Genomic DNA, 19,034 nt, shown 5'->3' on the forward strand with positions numbered 1-19,034 from the left:
TGATGTTCACCTAGGCTAGTGGGCCTCGAAGTAAGTTATTACTACTTTTTGAAGTACTAATTGGATTTTCAGAAGTTTATTTCTATTAAAATAGCCCTTTCTGAAGTATTTTGTTACAAATTCTAATTAACAGCATTGTATTAGCTTGAAAATAAAGGACATTTTTATTGAAATGAAGTTACTGAAATTAACAGTGAGTGTAAGGAATATATTATGTTTTTGCATTAAAAAATTTTTTAAGATATTTGTCAATTTATATAGCTAAAAGTTACGAAAAGGTTGCAGATGCCTCCCTCCCTGGAGAAAGTGAAGTGGCTGAGAGCATAGACTCTGCATCGAGAGACCTAGGGATTGAGTCCTGCCTCTCCCACCTCCTCAGTGCATGGCTTTCAGCGAGTCAACCTCCATGTCTCAGTTTTCTCCCCTGCAGAGTGAGATAACGATGGTACCCAGCTCAAAAGTTATCGCGAGGATGGGAAGAGATAGGTGTAAGGCCCTGGAATAGTGCTTGTTATGTTGTAAGGATTCTTCGGCCTCCTCCTCATCCTGTCATCTTCATCATCATTGTGGTCATCATCTTGGAAATGAGCATTCAGTGAAACACTTTCAGTGATCAATTGATTTGCCACTGTTTTTTATGTCTTCCTTTTTTCTCGTTAAGCCTTTGGAAGTGCTGTGCTAACTTGAACAATGCTTTGACTGACACCTTGGCAGGTGATCTTCAGTGTGTGCTGTAGTACCAGCCGCCTCGTTTTCCGTTCACTCATAGATACCAGGATAAATGTGTTGTGTAGCTTTGTTGTACCAGGTGAAAGAAGGAAATCTTTCAAATAGAAAAACAGAAAAACCTTGAATGGGACTTAGGATCATCAGAAGCTTATGGCAAAATAAAACTGAGATATTTGGTTAGACTTAACTGCTCCCACTACTGTGTGTGTTTTTTGCCAGAATTTCACCTCTAGTTGCAAAGGGATATCAGATTGCACTTGTCCCACTTTGGCAGTATGTGTGACATACTGAGGTTGGTTGGAATGTGTCAGAGCAGCTAAATTCAGCCTGTTTGACTGACTCGCTCCTCTCTGCTAATTCGTAGAGTTGCTTCCTGTTGCTCACCAGCTTCTGTGGCTCCTTCTCCCAAAGTGCCAAAAGGTTTCTTGAAATGAAATGATCAGTCTAATCACTTATCAGGTGTTCTAGAAAGAAGTTAAGTATTACAAATATAGTTATGATACAATTAGAATATTGCTTCTAATTTCTAACAGGTCTGGTTAGCAAGATTGAGAAATGGAACTGGAAAGAAATGGAAAGTTAATTTAAAGTTAACTGGATCATATCTTTAATGTTCTGACGTAAGTATAATCCACTGGGGCCGGCCCCATGGCTGAGTGGTTAAGTTGCGTGCTCCGCTTCGGTAGCCCAGGGTTTCCTTTCGCCAGTTCAGATCCTGGGCATGGACCTAGCACTGCTCATCAAGCCATGCTGAGGCAGCGTCCCACATACCACAGCCAGAAGGACCTTCAACTAGAGTACACAACTATGGGGGGCTGTGGGGAGAAGAAGGAAAAAAAAAAAAAAGAGAAAATTGGCAACAGATGTTAGCCCAGGTGCCAGTCTTTAAAAAAAAAAAAGTATAAACCATTTACTACATCATAAATCAGACAATAATTAGGAAAACACCCTGTGTTATTCTCTATGATAGTGTCTTGATATATTACTCCTAATCCTTCTCTGAATTTCATAGTGAGCATGTTTATGTATCCTAGAAAACAGACTATAGTAATGGTGGATATATACTCTGAGGGGTTTTTCCCCACTTTTCCTAAATGATGCCTCTTACACCATAGAAGGAAACAAATGGAGCTTGTATGTGGGCAGCACCTCCTGAGAAAGGTAGTAAGTTCCTCTGTGACGATGTAGTTATTTTCTGCCATCCTTATGGAGTCATTATTGGTAAATTTTTGGTTAGAGTAGAATATCTGTGAAGCCATAGTCATGGGCTTGATCATGAATAATTTGGTTTTATTCCATGGCTGGAGCAATACTTTTGGTCACAAAAATGCAAGAATAATCTTTAGTGGGGATTTGAAGAGCTCAGAATCCACAGCAGTGCATCAGTCAGAAGAGCCAGCTTAACATGGGACAAAAAACACTTTAGTCCTCACTTACTAGAGAGGCTCACTTAATTCTTTATGTAAAATTAGTTCAAAATGTTTTCCCCCTTATTTCACATGCTGTCAGGGGAAGTCATAGCCTATCACATTGAAGGAGCAAAAAAACCTTTTGACGAGGCAGATCTCGTTAAGAGTGTCAGAACTGGCTATTTCTTTGCCAAAGACAGACTATAATGTGATGAAAAAGCAGAATAAAAAGACATTAGAGTGTATATTAATTGGGCATTTTTAAAGGCCCCTCAAATTAATTTCCATGTAAATTTCTAGAAAGTAGAAGTCATCATCAAGCAGTCTTAAATCAAGTGGCTTAGCCTTGTGGCTAAATTCTCAGGCTGAGGAGTCACACAGACGAGGGTTCAAGTCCTAAATCACTCACTCACTAATTGTGTGACACTGGACATGTTTTTTAGTCTCTCTAATCTTTGTTCCTCAACCATAAAATGTGAGAATAAAATTAAAACACCTGTTGTAGGATTGTTGTTAGGGCTGGAGTATGTAACATACTTAACAGTGTCCAGTTATTTTACTTTTTAAAATCAAACATTTCTTTGCTGTCTCTCCAAGATCCATCTAAAAAAATATAAAGCAGGCCTTCCTTTAGAAATATGGAGCCCAGGAGACATCATGTTTCCTATTAGATAGGTATTATTGTTTTGTATATGGGGGTAGGAATAAGGGAAGTAGAAATGTCAGAGAATTTAGGAGAAAAGAAGATCCATAATAGAAACTCTTACTATGTAAAAGGAGTAAGACTAGTAAGACTCTCCTCAACTGGAACTTTTAGGCTTGTTAGGGAAGAAAAAACTAACACAGGATAGTTAGAGAATTATACAAGTATTAAGGACTAGAAATCCATAAGGGGGACAATATCTGGAACTAGAACACGGTGGGATTGAATCTTTATAAATGGAGTTGGAGCTGAGCCTGGAAGGAAAGAAGAGGAGATAGACAGGGCAGTGCTATAGCTAACGGTTGATGACATGAACCAAACTCCAGAGGCAGGACTGAGAATGGATTTTTATGATCTCTTGAAGGGGTCTCACTGACTAGAGTAAGGGGGACAGCTTGAGTGAGTAACAGTGGGTGACATTAGAAGGCCAGGGAAAGGATTTTGAATGTGCTATGTTAGAAAAAGATGAGGAGCCTTTCAATTTTTTTTAAAGAAAACCCTAACAATGCACTGTGAGAGCCATGTTTGACAGAGGTAAGTCTGATTGCAGTGTGTAGAGTAGATTAAATGGGAAGGCTGTTGGAGTGACTCAGGCAACAGTGGTGAGGGAGTGGATCCCAGAGAAGAGAAAAATGCTTGTGTCTGCACGGATTCCATCTGTCCTGACCAGGCCACTCCCACACTCTCAGGAACTTTCTTCTCGATTACTCCTTCTCTCACATGTATTTTAGTACCTCACCCTTGCCTTTCATTTAAAATGATCAGGACTTTCCCATTAAAAACAAAACAAACCCACACTCCTCACTCTACCTCATTTCCTCCATTCCTACCTCTCCATTTCTGTTCTTCCCTTAACAGGCAGACTTTGCGCAAATTTTGTCTATTTTTGCTTGTACTATTTCCACAGTTCCTAACCCTATACCTCAACCCATTTCTGGTGGACTCCTGAATCCATTACACCACCAAAACAACTGTCACTAAGTTATCAGTGAACTTCTTTCACCAAAAAATATCCTCATCTTACTTGGCTTCTAAACAGTATTGAACACTGTTGACTGTTCCCTCTGTCTTGGATACACTGTCTTGGTTTTTGGTTTTCTCCCTACATATTGGGCCAGTCCTTTGTCCCCTTGGTAACCTCACCCTGCTCCACTAGTCTTTAAAGAATTGGATTTCTCAAGGCAGGGTCCTTGGCCCTCTCCTCTTCTCACTTTATAATCTCTCCATAAGTAGACTCATTCAGGTCCTTATGTCAGTTATTATCTATGTGAAGATGTCTGCCAAAATTATATTCTCCAGTCCAGACCTCTTCACTGAGATACAAATTCTGTGTTTCCATCTTCTCTTGAATGTTTCAGAAGCACTTCAAATTCCGCATATCCAAAAAGGCATTTGTCATCTTCAATTTCCGTCATTTTCAGTGTTTCCTCTTTTAGTAACTAGCATCCAATTGTACAAGGTGGAAACCTTAAAGCCATCCCTGACACCTCTGCCTCTTTCACTACCCATACCCAGTCCATCACTGAATTTCTCCATTTCCTAATTAACCCTCATCTACTCTGGCTTCTTTCTAGTGTGTTCTCTTACTCCTTGGCCAGTGGGCTATTTTCAAAATGCTCCTTTTCCTTCCAGGAGCAGTTAAGACTATGAACTTGGCCAGCCGCAGTGGCCTAGTCGTTAAGTTTGGTGTGCTCCGCTTTGGCGGCCTGGATTTGGTTCCCAGGGCATGGACTTACATCACTTTATTAGTGGCCATGCTGTGCTGGTGGCCCACATACTAAAACATAGAGGAAGATTGGCATGGATGTTAGTGCATGCAAATCTTCCTCAGAAACAAAACAAAACAAATAAAACTATGAACTGGCTTTTCACTGCTCTTGTATTAAGACCAAATTCATTACCATGGACACCAGACCCTGCTTGGTCTGGCCACTACCTATCTTCAGCCTCTTCTGAACCAGGCCCCCCTCATTCGGCACTCCAGCCACCTTTAGTCCTTCTTACTTACCATAGACTTCTTGCTGCAGGGACTTTGTACAACATGTTCTTTACCTAGAATACTCTTCCCTCCTCTCTTTACCTAGTTGGCTTCTCATGCTTCGGATCTCTGCTCAGTAATCCTTAATTCTTAAGGAAGCCTTCCCTAAATTCCTAGATTAGATCAACCCTCTTGAAAGGCTCTTTTACAGCACTGTATTTGTGTGATTATTTGATTATATGTCTGCCCCACTGGACAGAGAGCTCCACAAGAGCGGGGATGTATTTGTTCATCGTTGTATCCCTGTAGCCTGGCCCAGAGTAGCTACTCAAGATGGATGTGTCAACTCATCAGACATTTCAAAGGAACGTCTAGGGCAGAACAAGAGGGTCACAGAAATGCCTCTAGCACTTTAGATAGTAGGATATTTCCATCGGCAGCTGGGTAGGAGATAATTGTGAGGAGTCCTGAGGCCCCTCTAGATCTAAGTTCCTGTGGCCTCCGCCAACATTGTGTATCACAGAGCTGGTGAGTAAGTCACGCTGCAGAACTCAGACTAAAATACTTCTCTTGCCTACACCTTCAGGCCTTGGAATTCTCATTAATTTAACAACTTGCCTGCAGTTTTTAGCCATGTTGACCGCTCCTTTCTTGAAATTCTCTCCTGCATTGCCTTTTCTGGTATTTTATTTCTAATTTTTTTTTTCTTATCCTTCTGAAAACATCTCGGCTCCTCTTCCCATTCATTTGCTCCTTCAGAGCACTTAGAACAAAATTCAGCTCTCATCTGGCATGCTCCCCTCTTCAAGGCTCCCATATCAAAGAGGATAAAGTCTGAACCTCTTGGCGTTTCTTAAGAGGCACTCTGAGGCGCCGTCAATATCTTGACCCTCATCTCCTGCCACCTCCCTGTATGTCCCCTGAACTTCTTGCATCAGACTATTTGGAGTTCCCTGAATAGTCCATGTTCTTTTATGCTTTTGTGCCTTTGCCTCAGTCTAGAATGGCTGCCAAGCCACACCCCTGCCTTCCCACATCCTTGCCTACCAACCATTCCCCCATCTACGTGCCAGGGAGTGTGTGCTGTTTCCAAAACATGGATCAAGTCCCTTACAGTCTTCTGAGGCGTCCCTTCCCCAGGCCGTTTCTCCCTTAGAGGTAGGAGCTTTTTCTGTAACAGAGTACTTTAGAGAGTACCTGGCAGCTAGTAGACCTGTAATAAATATTTGAGCAACTGAAAGGACAGTTCTTTTCTCTTTCAATGATGCATATAACTACTACCCTGAATGCATAATAACAGCATGGCAAACTCAAGTATCACTGGATGACCATTCCCCCTGAGAGCAGGCCTGTTGATAGTTGAAAATGTCAAAAAGTTTATTACGTAAATAACCTTGATCTATTCTGAATATATTTTTTTCTGTCTTGCATAGTTATGTTTCCTTCGCACACCCTCCTAAAATGGATTTCTAGTTATGACATGGTAGTAAAATGTTGTTCCACACTTCTTTAAAATGATATATCTGCCCTGAAAATTTAGAGGTATTTTCTTTCTTGAGGTGACTTTTTTTCAGATTTGCAAGAGAAGATTATCTTATTCCAATCAAAATGTATGTATTCTAAAGTCCCACGTTGCAATACTTTTTTTATGAGCCGTTATGAAAGCCAAGCTTCAGGGCAAAGCAAGGAAGCACTAGAGGAAAAAAGCTGTGTTATGCCTTTCCAGCTGCGGAAAGTAGTGACACTTCATGTGGGAGTGCTGTATTCATTCTAGAATTTCTTCTCTAGAGGGATAATAGGACATCGCTTTTTCAGCTTTCAAAAGGGTATTACAAACATTCTCTCCTAACGCAAATACCACATTTGATCGCATTCTGCTCTCAGTAGAATGTTTTCCTTAATATCCTAAGAATTATTAATGATTCTGTTGGTGACAAAATTTCTGATAAAGTTTTCTAAGAAGATTTGGAAGTCATTATGTGCTTTCCCTGGGATTGCCAGATGTGAAGGAGAATTAAGAATTAAGCTGTCTGTTTGGCCTTGGCTGGTATTAGATTATGAAGTGCGTGATTATATTGGAAACAACAATCAAAAGGACAGGAGTAAAGAGGCACTTCCTTGGATTAAAAAAAAAAGTGTTAATGGTGTGGCTCCTGATTGATGTTGGGATTGCTTTTTTAAAATATTTTAAAGATGATCTAGAAAAAAGAGTAAGGGCAGATTCTTAGCTCTTCTAGGTAAGAAAGTAGAGTTGATTGGCACAAGCTGAAAGGAAGTTCTGCAACATTATGTGAGTGGGCAGAGGAGGAGCAGATGGGACCTCATTTGTAATCAATCCAGCTTTTAAGTAGTTCCTCCTTTCTCTACCTGATGAAATACTGTGATTGTTCTTTTGACGGGTCTATTCAGCAGGGTTAATTTTTTATTTCTTACCCTACTAAGCTATTTGGTTTTTAAATGTGTATTTCCTCTCTCCATGTGCATACATAATATATATGCATACATAAATTATTCATGTGTTTAAAAATCTTCACAGATTTTATTTTATAATCTGTTAAAGAACGGAAATTCAACCAAGTAAATTTGAAGATCTAATTGGCTTTTATTCAGCGATTCATGAATCAAGCAGCATCCCATCTAGCAAGTAGAGAGGAGCTCCAAGGAGTTGTACAAAATGGAAGGTTTTTATAGGCAGAAAGAGGGTGGGACAAAGAAGTTGAAAAAGTGAATTGTTTCAGCGAGGTCACCTTCTCTTTGGGGGAGGCAGGAGTCTTAGGCAGATTACCTCACTAGTGTAGATCAGGAAATTCTAGACTGATTGGTTTAAGATTCTGCTCCTCAGAAAGGCTGAAGTTAGGTTAGATAGTAAGTCTTGGTGGGGCTTAGCATAAGTGACTCCATTTTGGGCCTGTTGTTTCTTTTTAACAAATTTTTCTCTCATTACTTTGCTTTCCTTTTCTTCTTCTCATTCCTTCCCCAATACCTATCTTACTTTTCGACAGGTCATTTTGTAGGAATAATGTGATAGGATATTTATTGTAAAATATTGACAATTTTATAAAAATATTTTGTGTAACTTGTATGCTGTTTTTAGAATGAAAATACCACTTAGGAGTTTTCTTTTTAATCGCTTATCTTCCAAAAATAGAGAGTTAAAATCTACTCACTACATCCTTTTATAATTTCTAAGAGATATATAATCTGTGTTTTACTACCCTTGGGAGATGGGGCTTTTAAATGACATTGATATGCCTTGTATTTATAGCCCTGCCTTGATCTCTGTGCTCTTCACTGAAATGATGGCATAAAATTTGACAAAGATAGCTTTATCACCTTTTGAAATATACTACAAAATGATTTATTGATTATTTTTTTAATACTCATGTTTGATGCATAAAATTCAGTTACAGTCAGCTAAAGATTTAATATTAAATTTATAATAAATATTTTTTAAAGCCTGTAAAGTATGCATATGATTCAGTTTATGAGCTAAGGCATGAATTTTTATTAAAGTCTCTGAAAAATAAAAATTATTTGGATTTCATAAATATGTTTAAGTTTCATGTTTCATAGACTTCTTAGTTGTCTATGATAATAACTTTGATCTGGGCATTAAACGATCTTACAAATAAAAGGTTTTCGTAAAAAGATAACCAGTTTGTTCATTTCCTATTACAGTCATTAACCCATATTTTGGTCCTTTAATTGCCCATTTCTTTTTGTAATGTATTCCCTCTTGAATATAATCTGATATTTTTCTGACCTGACTTAGAATCTCTGTCTTATTACTGTTTTAAAACAAGGACCAAATTTGGCAGGAAACCATTTGCAAGATAAATTGGCCTAGAGGACTAAGACTAACACCAGCAGATTTACTTTCTCATGTTTAAATAAAGTACTCATTTTCCATGAAGTAACAAATTTCACTTGCAGACATGATTTACCCAAATCTGAAGAAGAGAAGGAACTGAAAAAAGGATTATTCAGATTTTGGATTTGTCAGGAGAGTAATGTTTTTAGTTATCTCATTTGGATTCTCAAAATACTAGCTTAACCCAAGCCAAGCAATGGCATAAAACAATGAATCCAAAGTCAGTTTCTGTTCCAGCAGGGTAAGAACAGATGACCCACAGCTAAGTGTCCCCCATTTTCTCAGTCTGTAAAGAAACACACACTGTCTACTCGGTGCTGGGACACACAGATTATCCTTAAAGAGCCCTCAGTCTGATTGGGGAGAAACATGGAAACAGACACTGAGGCAATGCGGGAATGCAGTGCATTGACGTGGGTTTTAAAAAGTAAATTTTATGATAAGTTTAACCAGTTCAATCACTTACTTTAGTTTGGTTAAACTAAATTTTGTTTTAAATTGTACTATATACTTCTGAGGAAATGGAGTGGATGTTATTACCCATGCTTACTAACACACGGTGAAAACCATTTTTAAACTATACCTAATCACTAGAATAATCTAGAATTCAAATAGATCAAACTTAAAAAATTAGAATATTTTTATATTTCAGAAGTTTTCTTTTTGGTATTGCCTTTTATCTCTGAAACACTTTTCAGACAAGTTAATCTGGTGGGAAGAAACCTCTTTAACCCTTATTTGGTTTCTTAGATGATTTTAAATGTTTAGAAAGGATCAGAGTTTTCCACTCTAAGCATCCAGATTTCATCATTTACCTGCAGGAAAAAGCCTTGAGTGGATTAGAAACAGCTGGGATGACAGTACATGCCTTGTGCTAAAAAAGGGAATTCACAGCCTCCAGAGGGAGTGGACCCAAAAGGATGCTTGGACCAAGATAAACTGAGAGCTCATTCTAGGCATCAGAAAATGTAGGTAATTTTAGATAACCTTCATGAGGCTATCTTCAATAACTCAAATAGTTGATTTCCCAAAAATAGTTGATATTTTTCTACTGAGTATATAGTATTTTAAATACTTTAAGTTTTCCATTATTTAAGTCAGGTAAATCACAAACTTATCTTGTCTCATCCTAGTGATGGGTAAGAAATTGTGTTTAAACTGGGAGAAGTAGAACCCAAGACTTAAAATTTGTCATATCTAGATATTCTGTAGTTGACCATGATTATTCTACAAGATACACAGAAATCTTCAGAAAAGTATTGTGTCAATGCAGATGGATACTTCTCTTAAGAATACCATATGATATGCATGAAAATCCGAATCTGCAAGTACTAACTAACCAGCCCTAGTGGTCTAGTGGTTAAGATTCGCCACTCTCACCACCCTGACCTGGGTTCATTTTCTGGTCAGGGAACCACACCATCTGTCGGTTGTCATACTGTGGTAGCTGCGTGTTGCTATGATGCTGAAAGCTATGCCACCGGTATTTCAAATACCAGCAGGGTCACCTGTGTTAGACAGAGGGGTTTCAGCAGAGCTTCCAGACTAAGATAGACTAGGAAGGACCTCGCCACCCACTCCTGAAAATATTTGGCCATGAAACGGAGCATTGTCTGATATAGTGCCAGAAGATGAGAAGATAGTGCAAAAAAAAAGACCGGGCAGGGTTTTGCTCTGCTGTACACAGGGTTACCAGGAGTCGGAATCGACGCCACGGCACTAACAGCAAAGTTTCACAACTATGAGATTTTTTGAGAGGCTCTTCTGTAATGGAACTCTCCCTTTTATTAACATGACTAAATCTTCAAAAGTATGACATAGCCAATTTTTTAGGAAGATACTAATTTCAGTATTATTCATAATAGCACAGGATAGATGTGTGTTGTCTACTGTATTTTATATTTTGCTTATTTGTTAAGTAGGACTGGCATTTAATTGACTCAAAACGCTCCCTCATGAGCCTGGTAAGATCTTTGCAGCAGGTGGTTAAAACTGCAGCACTAACTCGCCCTTTTGTAACTGTGGCTGCCACCGTGGATCATAAGTTTTGAGAGAAAAGAAAAGGAATGATCATTAGCTATCTTGCAATAGGCAGCTCTCCATATTCCAGGGTCTCAGTGTGTCTCATTTCATAGAGTAAGTTTGGATCAAACTGGCTTAGTGTATAGTACTTAACCCTGGACTAGTGGTTACCCTGCCAGTCTACTTTATCGTACTAGAGTATCTGATCGGGATCTCTTTTGGTAAGCAGTTACTGGGATGTCAGTCAGCCATGCTGTTTTCTCCATTTTGTTACCTTTTGGTTTATATCCTGGCCTATTACTTAGGAGAATAAAAATGAAGAATAGGAATCCCTCTTACATGAGTCTGTTTCGTTCAGCAGAAATTTTTGTATCAAAATGTAATACTTTTACTTACTGATAAGCCACACCCTTCTCCATTTTCAGTTCTGCCCCAGTTACTAACAAGAGGGGTTGCTATTGGCCTTAAATCTCTTCCTGGTATATGGCTCTTAAAATGTACTTGGATTAGGGTACTTTTCCATAAGGGAGGACATCCTAGATATTCAAGGACTAGTAAAGTCTCTGTTTAATCTTGGGTTTATCCATTTTAAGGCCTGACTAAGCACAGACAAATTACTTGACCCCTACCCTCCCTCCCATGCCCAACAGGGCAACTGATTCCCAATGCAATCAATTCTCAGTCCTCTGAAAGGAGCAAGACTGGATGGTCTTCAGACATTTTTCAGCAGAAAATGTCAGCAGGGGACAGATTAGCTTAGAATCCAGTTCTAGCTAACCACAGAGAAACAAGGGTACTAAGGCTGGAGTACCCCACACTCCCACCCACATCCTGCCACATGTTGGTGAGAGCTTGGGGACGCCCAGCCTGCAAACACACCCTGTTTCTTCTGAACTTCGGCAGTTCTTTATTTTTACCACCTCCCTCCCTGTTCTCTTTGCCCCTGTTTCTTCTGCTCCTTCTGGGTGAGTAAGTACAGCCAGAGAAAAAAAGCTGATGTGATTTTTCTACTCAAAGGTGTTTTTTATCAAGAGGGTTTTTAAATCATAGAATTAAATTTGACTTGTTCTGTTTTTAAGTTCTGTGGCTCAGACAGAATGATAACCAAATAGTGTGCATATTGTTAGCAGTGGCCACTTCCGAGAGCTATATTGTAATTTCTCAAGAGAGCATGTGACCGCAGAAGCTCATCATTAAGAGCTTAGTTTTTTAGGGTTCACCTATAATTACAAATCCGAACAAGCCTATATTACTTTCATTTGCTTTACAGACCGTTTTTGCAAATCCATTTGTATTCATATAATTTCTACTGAGGCATGGCCATGTTACAAAAACATCTCACTTAAGTAGGATTTGGAGGTGAGGGGGGAACTTTGTAAGGTGTAAAGTGAATAGTCGGACTTGATTTCTGATAATCTCGTATTTCCGTCTGGTGATAAGTGATTATATTTGTCAGTACGTTTCCACTTTTATGAATAGACTGATCTGAGAAGATTATCCGGCTATTCTCTTTTCCATTTGTATGAACAGTGATTCATGGACTTTGACTATACAGTAAGTCAGCTGGTGCTTATGAAGGTATTAGAGTACCAGTGAGTCACAAAGGCGTCTACTGATTCTTATTCACGCTCAGGAAGAAGGAGAATATAGTTTTCCTTCTTGAGGGAGTTGAGTATTACACTGCTTTATAACCATTCTTTGAATCATGTAACATTAAGATTTGACATGATTATTCTTAATTGACTTCAGGTTAGACAGACAATTCTCATATTTGGTTTTGCCTTCAGATTTAATGACATACAGGCATTGAGAAATGAGCAAATTCAATTTTTCTGGTGACTGTTATATAGCATTGTTAAGAGTGCAATACTGTGCAGAGAATATAAAATTATGTCCCATTCACTTGCTGAATTCATAAAATATTGCCAGAAAGGTGCTATCTGATCCAAACCCCTCTTTCCCACTCCGTATTCTCCATTATCTTTCCCTTGTCTTCTCAGTCTCGCTCATAACCAAAACAGAAATTTTAGGGTTCATTTATTTCTCAGTAAATATTTATTAAAGAATCACATGCTAGGATAAGCATCGGCAATGCAATGGTGCATATGATAGATATGACCCCTATCCTTTCACAGAACTTACAGTCTAGTGCAGGGGTTGGGGGACCAAGTCCATCCACCACCTGTCTTTGTAAGTAAAGTGTTACTGGAACACAGCCTCACCCATTCATTTACATATTGTCTGTGGCTGCTTTTGCACTGTGATGGTAGACTTAAATAATGGGCAGCAGAGACCCTATGGTCTGCAAAGCCTAAAATGTTTACTACTGGACCCTTTATAGGAAAGGTTAACCAACCCCTGCTCTGGTGGGTGTGATGGAGGTGCAGGCTGGAGCCTGAAAAGTCTTATCAACCTTGTTAAGCAGTATAAATTCTCCTGAGGGGAGTGGGCCAGCAGTGGAATGTTGTAAGCAAGGCAAGTAACGTGTTCATATTTGAATTTCAGAAAAGTCACTATAGCTGCTATGTAGAAAAAACAATGAAGAGGTGAGGGTAGTGAACTAAGGCAATGGCAATGAGGGTAATGGAGAGAAGTGGCCAAATTCAGGAGCTACACAGGTGTTAGAATTGACAAGAATTAGTGATTGATTGGATGTCAGTAGGGTAGATAAAAGAGAGCAAGAAATGGAGGATGAAATGCAGGTTTTGGACTTGATCAGTTGAGTGGATGATGGTTCCAGTCCCTGAAGTAGGGGAAAGATAGTAGTCGAAACAGGTTTGTGATGTGGGGCAAATTATAAATTCAGTTTGGGGTATCTTGAATTTAGGTACCAGAGACATATAAGTAGAAATGTTCAGGAAGCAGTTGACTATAAAGTCCGGAGATCAGAAGTGTGATGGGGGCTGAGGAAATGGATGTAGGTATAGTCAATATAAATCTGATCACCTCGCTTGGAAGAGAATGAAATAACTCACAATGAGGGGAAGAATGACAGGTAGACTTCTAATGGAACTATAAACACTAACAAAGATTAGACAAAGAAAAGATCAGAACAATGTTTGGAGAAGATAAGCACTAAGTTTGAATCCATTAAATATTCTCTTGTTGAGGAGGGTAAATTTCAGAAATATTTAAATTTGTAATTTTTACCTCAGCATTGGCCAACCTACACCATACCATGTATTTCACAATTTGGATATCTTGATTTCGTGTACCATCATATTTCACATTCTTCCAATATGCAACTTTCCCTCTGTGGAATATCAGGTAATCTAACGGATGCTATGGTTATGCATGTTGACGTCTGATGACCTGTTCAATCTACATTTCTATATTTAGTGACATTTCCTTCTCCTCACTTTTTACCTTCCTGGTTACTGATGCACTGGAGCCTTGATGTGAAAAATTGAAGTTGGTGAGAAAGTCTTTCTCCTTTTTGTGTTATACTTGGTTCAACATCAACTTGGGTCCAATATCTTAGACTTTTATAGTGATTTCTCTGTTTTAATTTGCTTACAACACTGCCATAAGTGAGTATAGTTTTGGAAAAAGCCAGAAGATAAATTGGAGAAATGGATATTTTTCCATCATTAGAATCACCCCTCAACTTTGGTGCCTACCTCTCCATTAGAGTCATGCTTGGCTTCCTCTCCTTTGGATGAGTTAATTCCCATGAGAACCTTAAGTACTTCATGGATATAAGATTTCTGGCAACACTGCCTCCTACCCATTTACCTGTGACTCTTAGTAGGGCTTACAGATTAGGCTCCAGCTAAGTCCCTGCTGCTCAGTTGTGTGATGATCAGAAGCCTGATCCAGAAGCCTTATGTACCTGTAACACATGCCTGAAGACAGGCATCACATTTATATAATCAGGCTGAGAGTTGCATTTTATATTTAGTTTTGTGTTATAGGAGGAGAATTGAGAAAATTCTTTGAAATGGACCAAAAAGATTACTGGGTATAGTCTGACTCAGCTTTCTAGGTTATCTCACCCTTTCATTATCTTTGAGCTATTTTACAATCCTGTAAATGACAGAAACCTGATAGTAATGCAAAAGATTCTTGTCCATGGGAATTGTGTACAATGGAGTGCAATTGGTAATTGCCTTCTGGATATTGACCAGTTGTACCAGTTTTGTGTCTATTTGTAACTTCTTTGCAATATTCTTGATGTTTCTATATTTGTCTGTTCTTTGGATTCACCTTTGAACCAGTTGCAACATCTTACAGTTCTCTTTTTAATTAATGTCAATTAAAATCTATGTCCCACATTCAAAAACAATTGTTATATATACACATGTATGTTTATACATGCATATACCGTCTGTAGAAAGATCCACCAGACAGTGCTGGCTACGATTGCCTCTACAGAAGGCAAGGCAGAAAACTTGCTTTTCACTCTCTGCCCTTTGGATACTTTGGATTTGGTATCACATGCTTATATTTACCTGAAAACTTGATAAATTTTTAAAATTCCTTTTTGAACTCTCTAAAATCAATCATTAGCTATCCCTTACCAAAACTTCAACATCAACTAAATTCACATTTGCATTAACTGACTTTCTGAAGAGATCTTTGTCGCTAAACTGCCAGTAGATAGCAACCTACGCATCAGCATCAGCCCTAGAATCTTACTTCTGTACCCTTTAAAACAAAGTTTTTAACTTTACTGTTCAAGACAGTTCTAACGCTGTAGAAACATTTTGGTTAGATGGTACTAATTGTATTATGAATCTATTAAGGAATCCCATAATCTTAGTGTGGAGTGAAGGGGCGGACCAGTTAGCCTATTTTGCACTTGTTCAAAGCTCGCCTTGCCTCCTCCCCAGCTGTGTACACTCTGTAATCCCCGTGTCTAATTATAGCTCGCAGCTCTCCCTTTAAGTTAGTAGTTCTCAAGCTTGGGTGCATATTAAAATCACCTGGGGAACTTTTAAAACTCTGAATGCCCAAAGCAATTAAATCACAGAGGCTGGGGGTGGAACACAGAGAGCAGTATTTTTCAAAGACACCGAGGTGATTGATGTTAATGCTGGGAAACAGTGCTTTGTGCAAAGAATGGTACTGGTTTAGCAAAAACTTGACAGAAAATACCTCAGAAGCAAAAGCACTCGGGATTTCTCACTGAAAGGTCTGCGTTGGTGATGAGGAGGATCTAAACAGAGTAGGGAGGCCGCCCTCGCAGAGTATCCTTACATGCAAAAGCTGCTTTTACCTGGGCTGCCTTTGGAGTGGGGCAAAGTAGGTATTGGGTGTGGTTTAAAACCCAAACTGACTTGGTTACAGTTATTAGAGCTTTTTTTATAGTTCTGAATTCAGCTGAACTCTCGCTAAATAGAAAATACCAAATTGGAACTGAATGTGTATCCCTGCCTTGTTCCTCTGCCTTAGGGGCACGAAGCCAGCCTAATGACGAGTGACATCTAACACCACTCCCACCGTGTGGCTGTATTACTGACAAAAAGTTATGTGTATCGTATGCCAGACGACTGGGAAAACTACATACTGTACCACATGACCTATTAAGTGTCTGATTTTGTTATAGGTCTTAGAAGCTCATTGCTCTAACCCATAACAATGTGCTTTGTTAAGAGGTCTTTGCTAGAGAGTTAGGTTTAGAAGGGGAGAAGTAAAAAATGCATCCATTTGTTTATTTTGGAATGGTAAGGGAAGAGAATAGTCTATTTCTTGGTACGTTCTCCCTCCTCCCTGGCTAAAGATGTCTTCTAATGGGAAGTCCTGGTTAATGGCCTGCTTCTGTTTCACATTTTAAACCATTTTATTGTTGCCTCAGCCTTTTTGTAGACATGAAAATTGGTATCATAAACTGCTGTGGTTTGCCTTCATGTACTCATTGTATATCCCCCTCCCTTTTGTATAGGAAGAGAGAGATGTCAATAACCCCATGCCTAACCGAGGAGGCAATGGATTAGCTCCTGGGGATGACAGATTCAAACCTGTGGTACCATGGCCTCATGTTGAAGGAGTAGAAGTGGACTTAGAGTCTATTAGAAGAAAAAACAAGGCCAAAAATGAACAAGAGCGCCATGCTGGAGGAGATAACCAGAAAGACATAATACAGAGGCAGTATCTCACATTTAAGCCTCAGACATTCACCTACCGTGATCCTGTGCTACGCCCAGGGATCCTCGGTAACTTTGAACCCAAAGAACCCGAGCCTCATGGAGTGGTTGGTGGCCCTGGAGAGAAAGCCAAGCCATTGGTTTTGGGACCAGAATTCAAACATGCAGTTCAAGCCAGCATTAAAGAGTTTGGATTTAACATGGTGGCAAGTGACATGATCTCACTGGACCGCAGCGTCAATGACTTACGACAAGAAGAGTAAGCACACATCCTCTTTCTAAAATTGGGGCAACTATTGTTTTGATAGATATTTAGTTAGGGTGTTAGAATGGAGAAAATATTTACGCCTTTATTTCAAGGAAATAAGAGGGTCTTTGGTCCACAAAATGGCCAGAAGGAAGAGATCTCTCCATTTATGCCATTATATTGAGGGTATGACTTAGAAAATTCTGGGGTCATTTACATCAGTGCTGCTTAAAATGTGGTCCCCAGACTGTCACCAGTCTGAATTTTTTGTTACCAGTCCACAATGAGAAAATGAGCTTGTACCATTATGTAAATCAACTAGTGTTAAATACTTTGTTTAGTTCACCTGACAATTTTTTAATAACAAAACTTTCTTGAAGTGTTTCTTTTCATCCTGGATGAAGCTCCTTAGCTTGTTGTGGAACAATAACTAAGAGTAACACTGCTCTAGATGTCTCATTTAATTAACTAGGTATTTATGTTTTCTTTAATTTTTTTCCTCAGTCCTGAAACTGGAAATGGAAACTCCTGACTATATGCAAAAGGAGCACTTAGACAGATAAAACTATGGCCTAAACTTTCAAGTTCTTTTTCACGTAGTTTGATTTAAACTAAAGGATTTCCAACTCTTAACTTTTGGTAGACGGTGATTATTGAATGAACTCAAAGCTTTTCTCTTCCAGTTTATTCAATAACTGGTTCTACTCCTATAGGATCTAAATAGTTTCCAATAATGTGGATGCAGATTTAATTCACTGCTACCAGAAAACTCTCAAAATGTATTCATGATGATGTGTTATTAACATAATCTTCATTTTAAAAGGTTAACACAGCACACGCACGCACACCACTGCCCCCACAACACACAGAGCGGCATTTTTTATGACCACTAAGTAAAATTGCGTGCCTAATATAGTGTTACTCAATAGAGTTTGGAATTCATATATTTGTTGGTAAGAGTGAGAGAGAGTAAATGAAATATGCAAAGAAAGTAGAAGGGGTAGAAGCATAGAACTATGATGGTGAGAGACAACCTTTCATACAGAGAAGCGTTGGAGCATCTCAAGGGACTATGAAGGAAGCAGCTTGGAGCAATTTATTCCTAATCAAAGCACAGACTTGCCTAGTCATAGGGTTGCCAAGTTTAGCAAATAAAAATAGAGGATGCTCAGTTAAATTTGAATTTCAGATAAGCAACGGAAAACATTAAGTATGTCTCAAATTGTGTACAGGACATACTTATGCTTTTAAAGAAATTGCTGTTTATCTGAAATCCAAATATAACTGGGCATCCTATATGTCCGGCACCTCTTCTAAGACAGGGGGTAAGGGTGGTTGTTACAGAACTAGGATTGCCATGCAAGTACCCTTTAGGACCCCTAACAGGATCTACAGCCCCTTATCTGGAGTCTATCTCAGTCATCTAAAATATAGCACTTAATCAAACCACTCCTCTCTGTTACAGAAGGTTCTTTCAGAACCTATTGATGGCGTTCTCACCACTGTAACAGGAAAAAGGGAAAGGAAGGGCAGAGTCTAACATTTGTTGACTTTCTACTACATGTCAGGACTTACTGTAAGTTATCCTTTCTAATTCTCACAGCCAAACTATGAGAGAGTACTTACCTGTGTATGTACAGTCTGAGGCTTAGTGTTGTGTGTATGTATCCAGCGATATGACAGAGCTGTGACTCAACCCAAGGTGGTTTGGTGTCAAAGCCCCTTCTCTTTCCACCACACCACACCTCAAAGTATGTCTCTTCCCAGACAATGTGCTTCAGTGCAGTGTTACCATCAGAGGGTGAGCTTAGTGTAGAAACTGAGATTTACCACGTGAAATATTTATAAAAGATACGCCATTTAAAATACCAATATAAATCCAGCTCACTTTTCGATGTAAGATATATGCTATGAAAATCAAATGACATGCAAGACAGAGCAGTACACAGGACTAGAGTCATCCTCTGTGCCTCCCTCTCCTTCAGCCCT

General features: G+C 39.1%; 1 protein-coding gene across 2 annotated transcripts in view; it reads left to right on the plus strand.

Annotated features, from left to right (window-relative positions):
* The window catches only part of GALNT7 (polypeptide N-acetylgalactosaminyltransferase 7), a 135,576-nt gene that overhangs the window by 53,664 nt on the left and 62,878 nt on the right, over nucleotides 1-19,034 (plus strand). For both annotated transcript variants that reach the window (XM_044766948.2, XM_044766949.2), the window contains exon 2: nucleotides 16,597-17,057. In XM_044766948.2, coding sequence (XP_044622883.1) covers nucleotides 16,597-17,057 — 461 coding nt within the window. The remainder of the gene's footprint in view (nucleotides 1-16,596; nucleotides 17,058-19,034) is intronic.

This window comes from Equus asinus, chromosome 3 (assembly GCF_041296235.1).
Source record: "Equus asinus isolate D_3611 breed Donkey chromosome 3, EquAss-T2T_v2, whole genome shotgun sequence".
In the NCBI taxonomy this organism is placed as follows: Eukaryota; Metazoa; Chordata; class Mammalia; order Perissodactyla; family Equidae; genus Equus; species Equus asinus.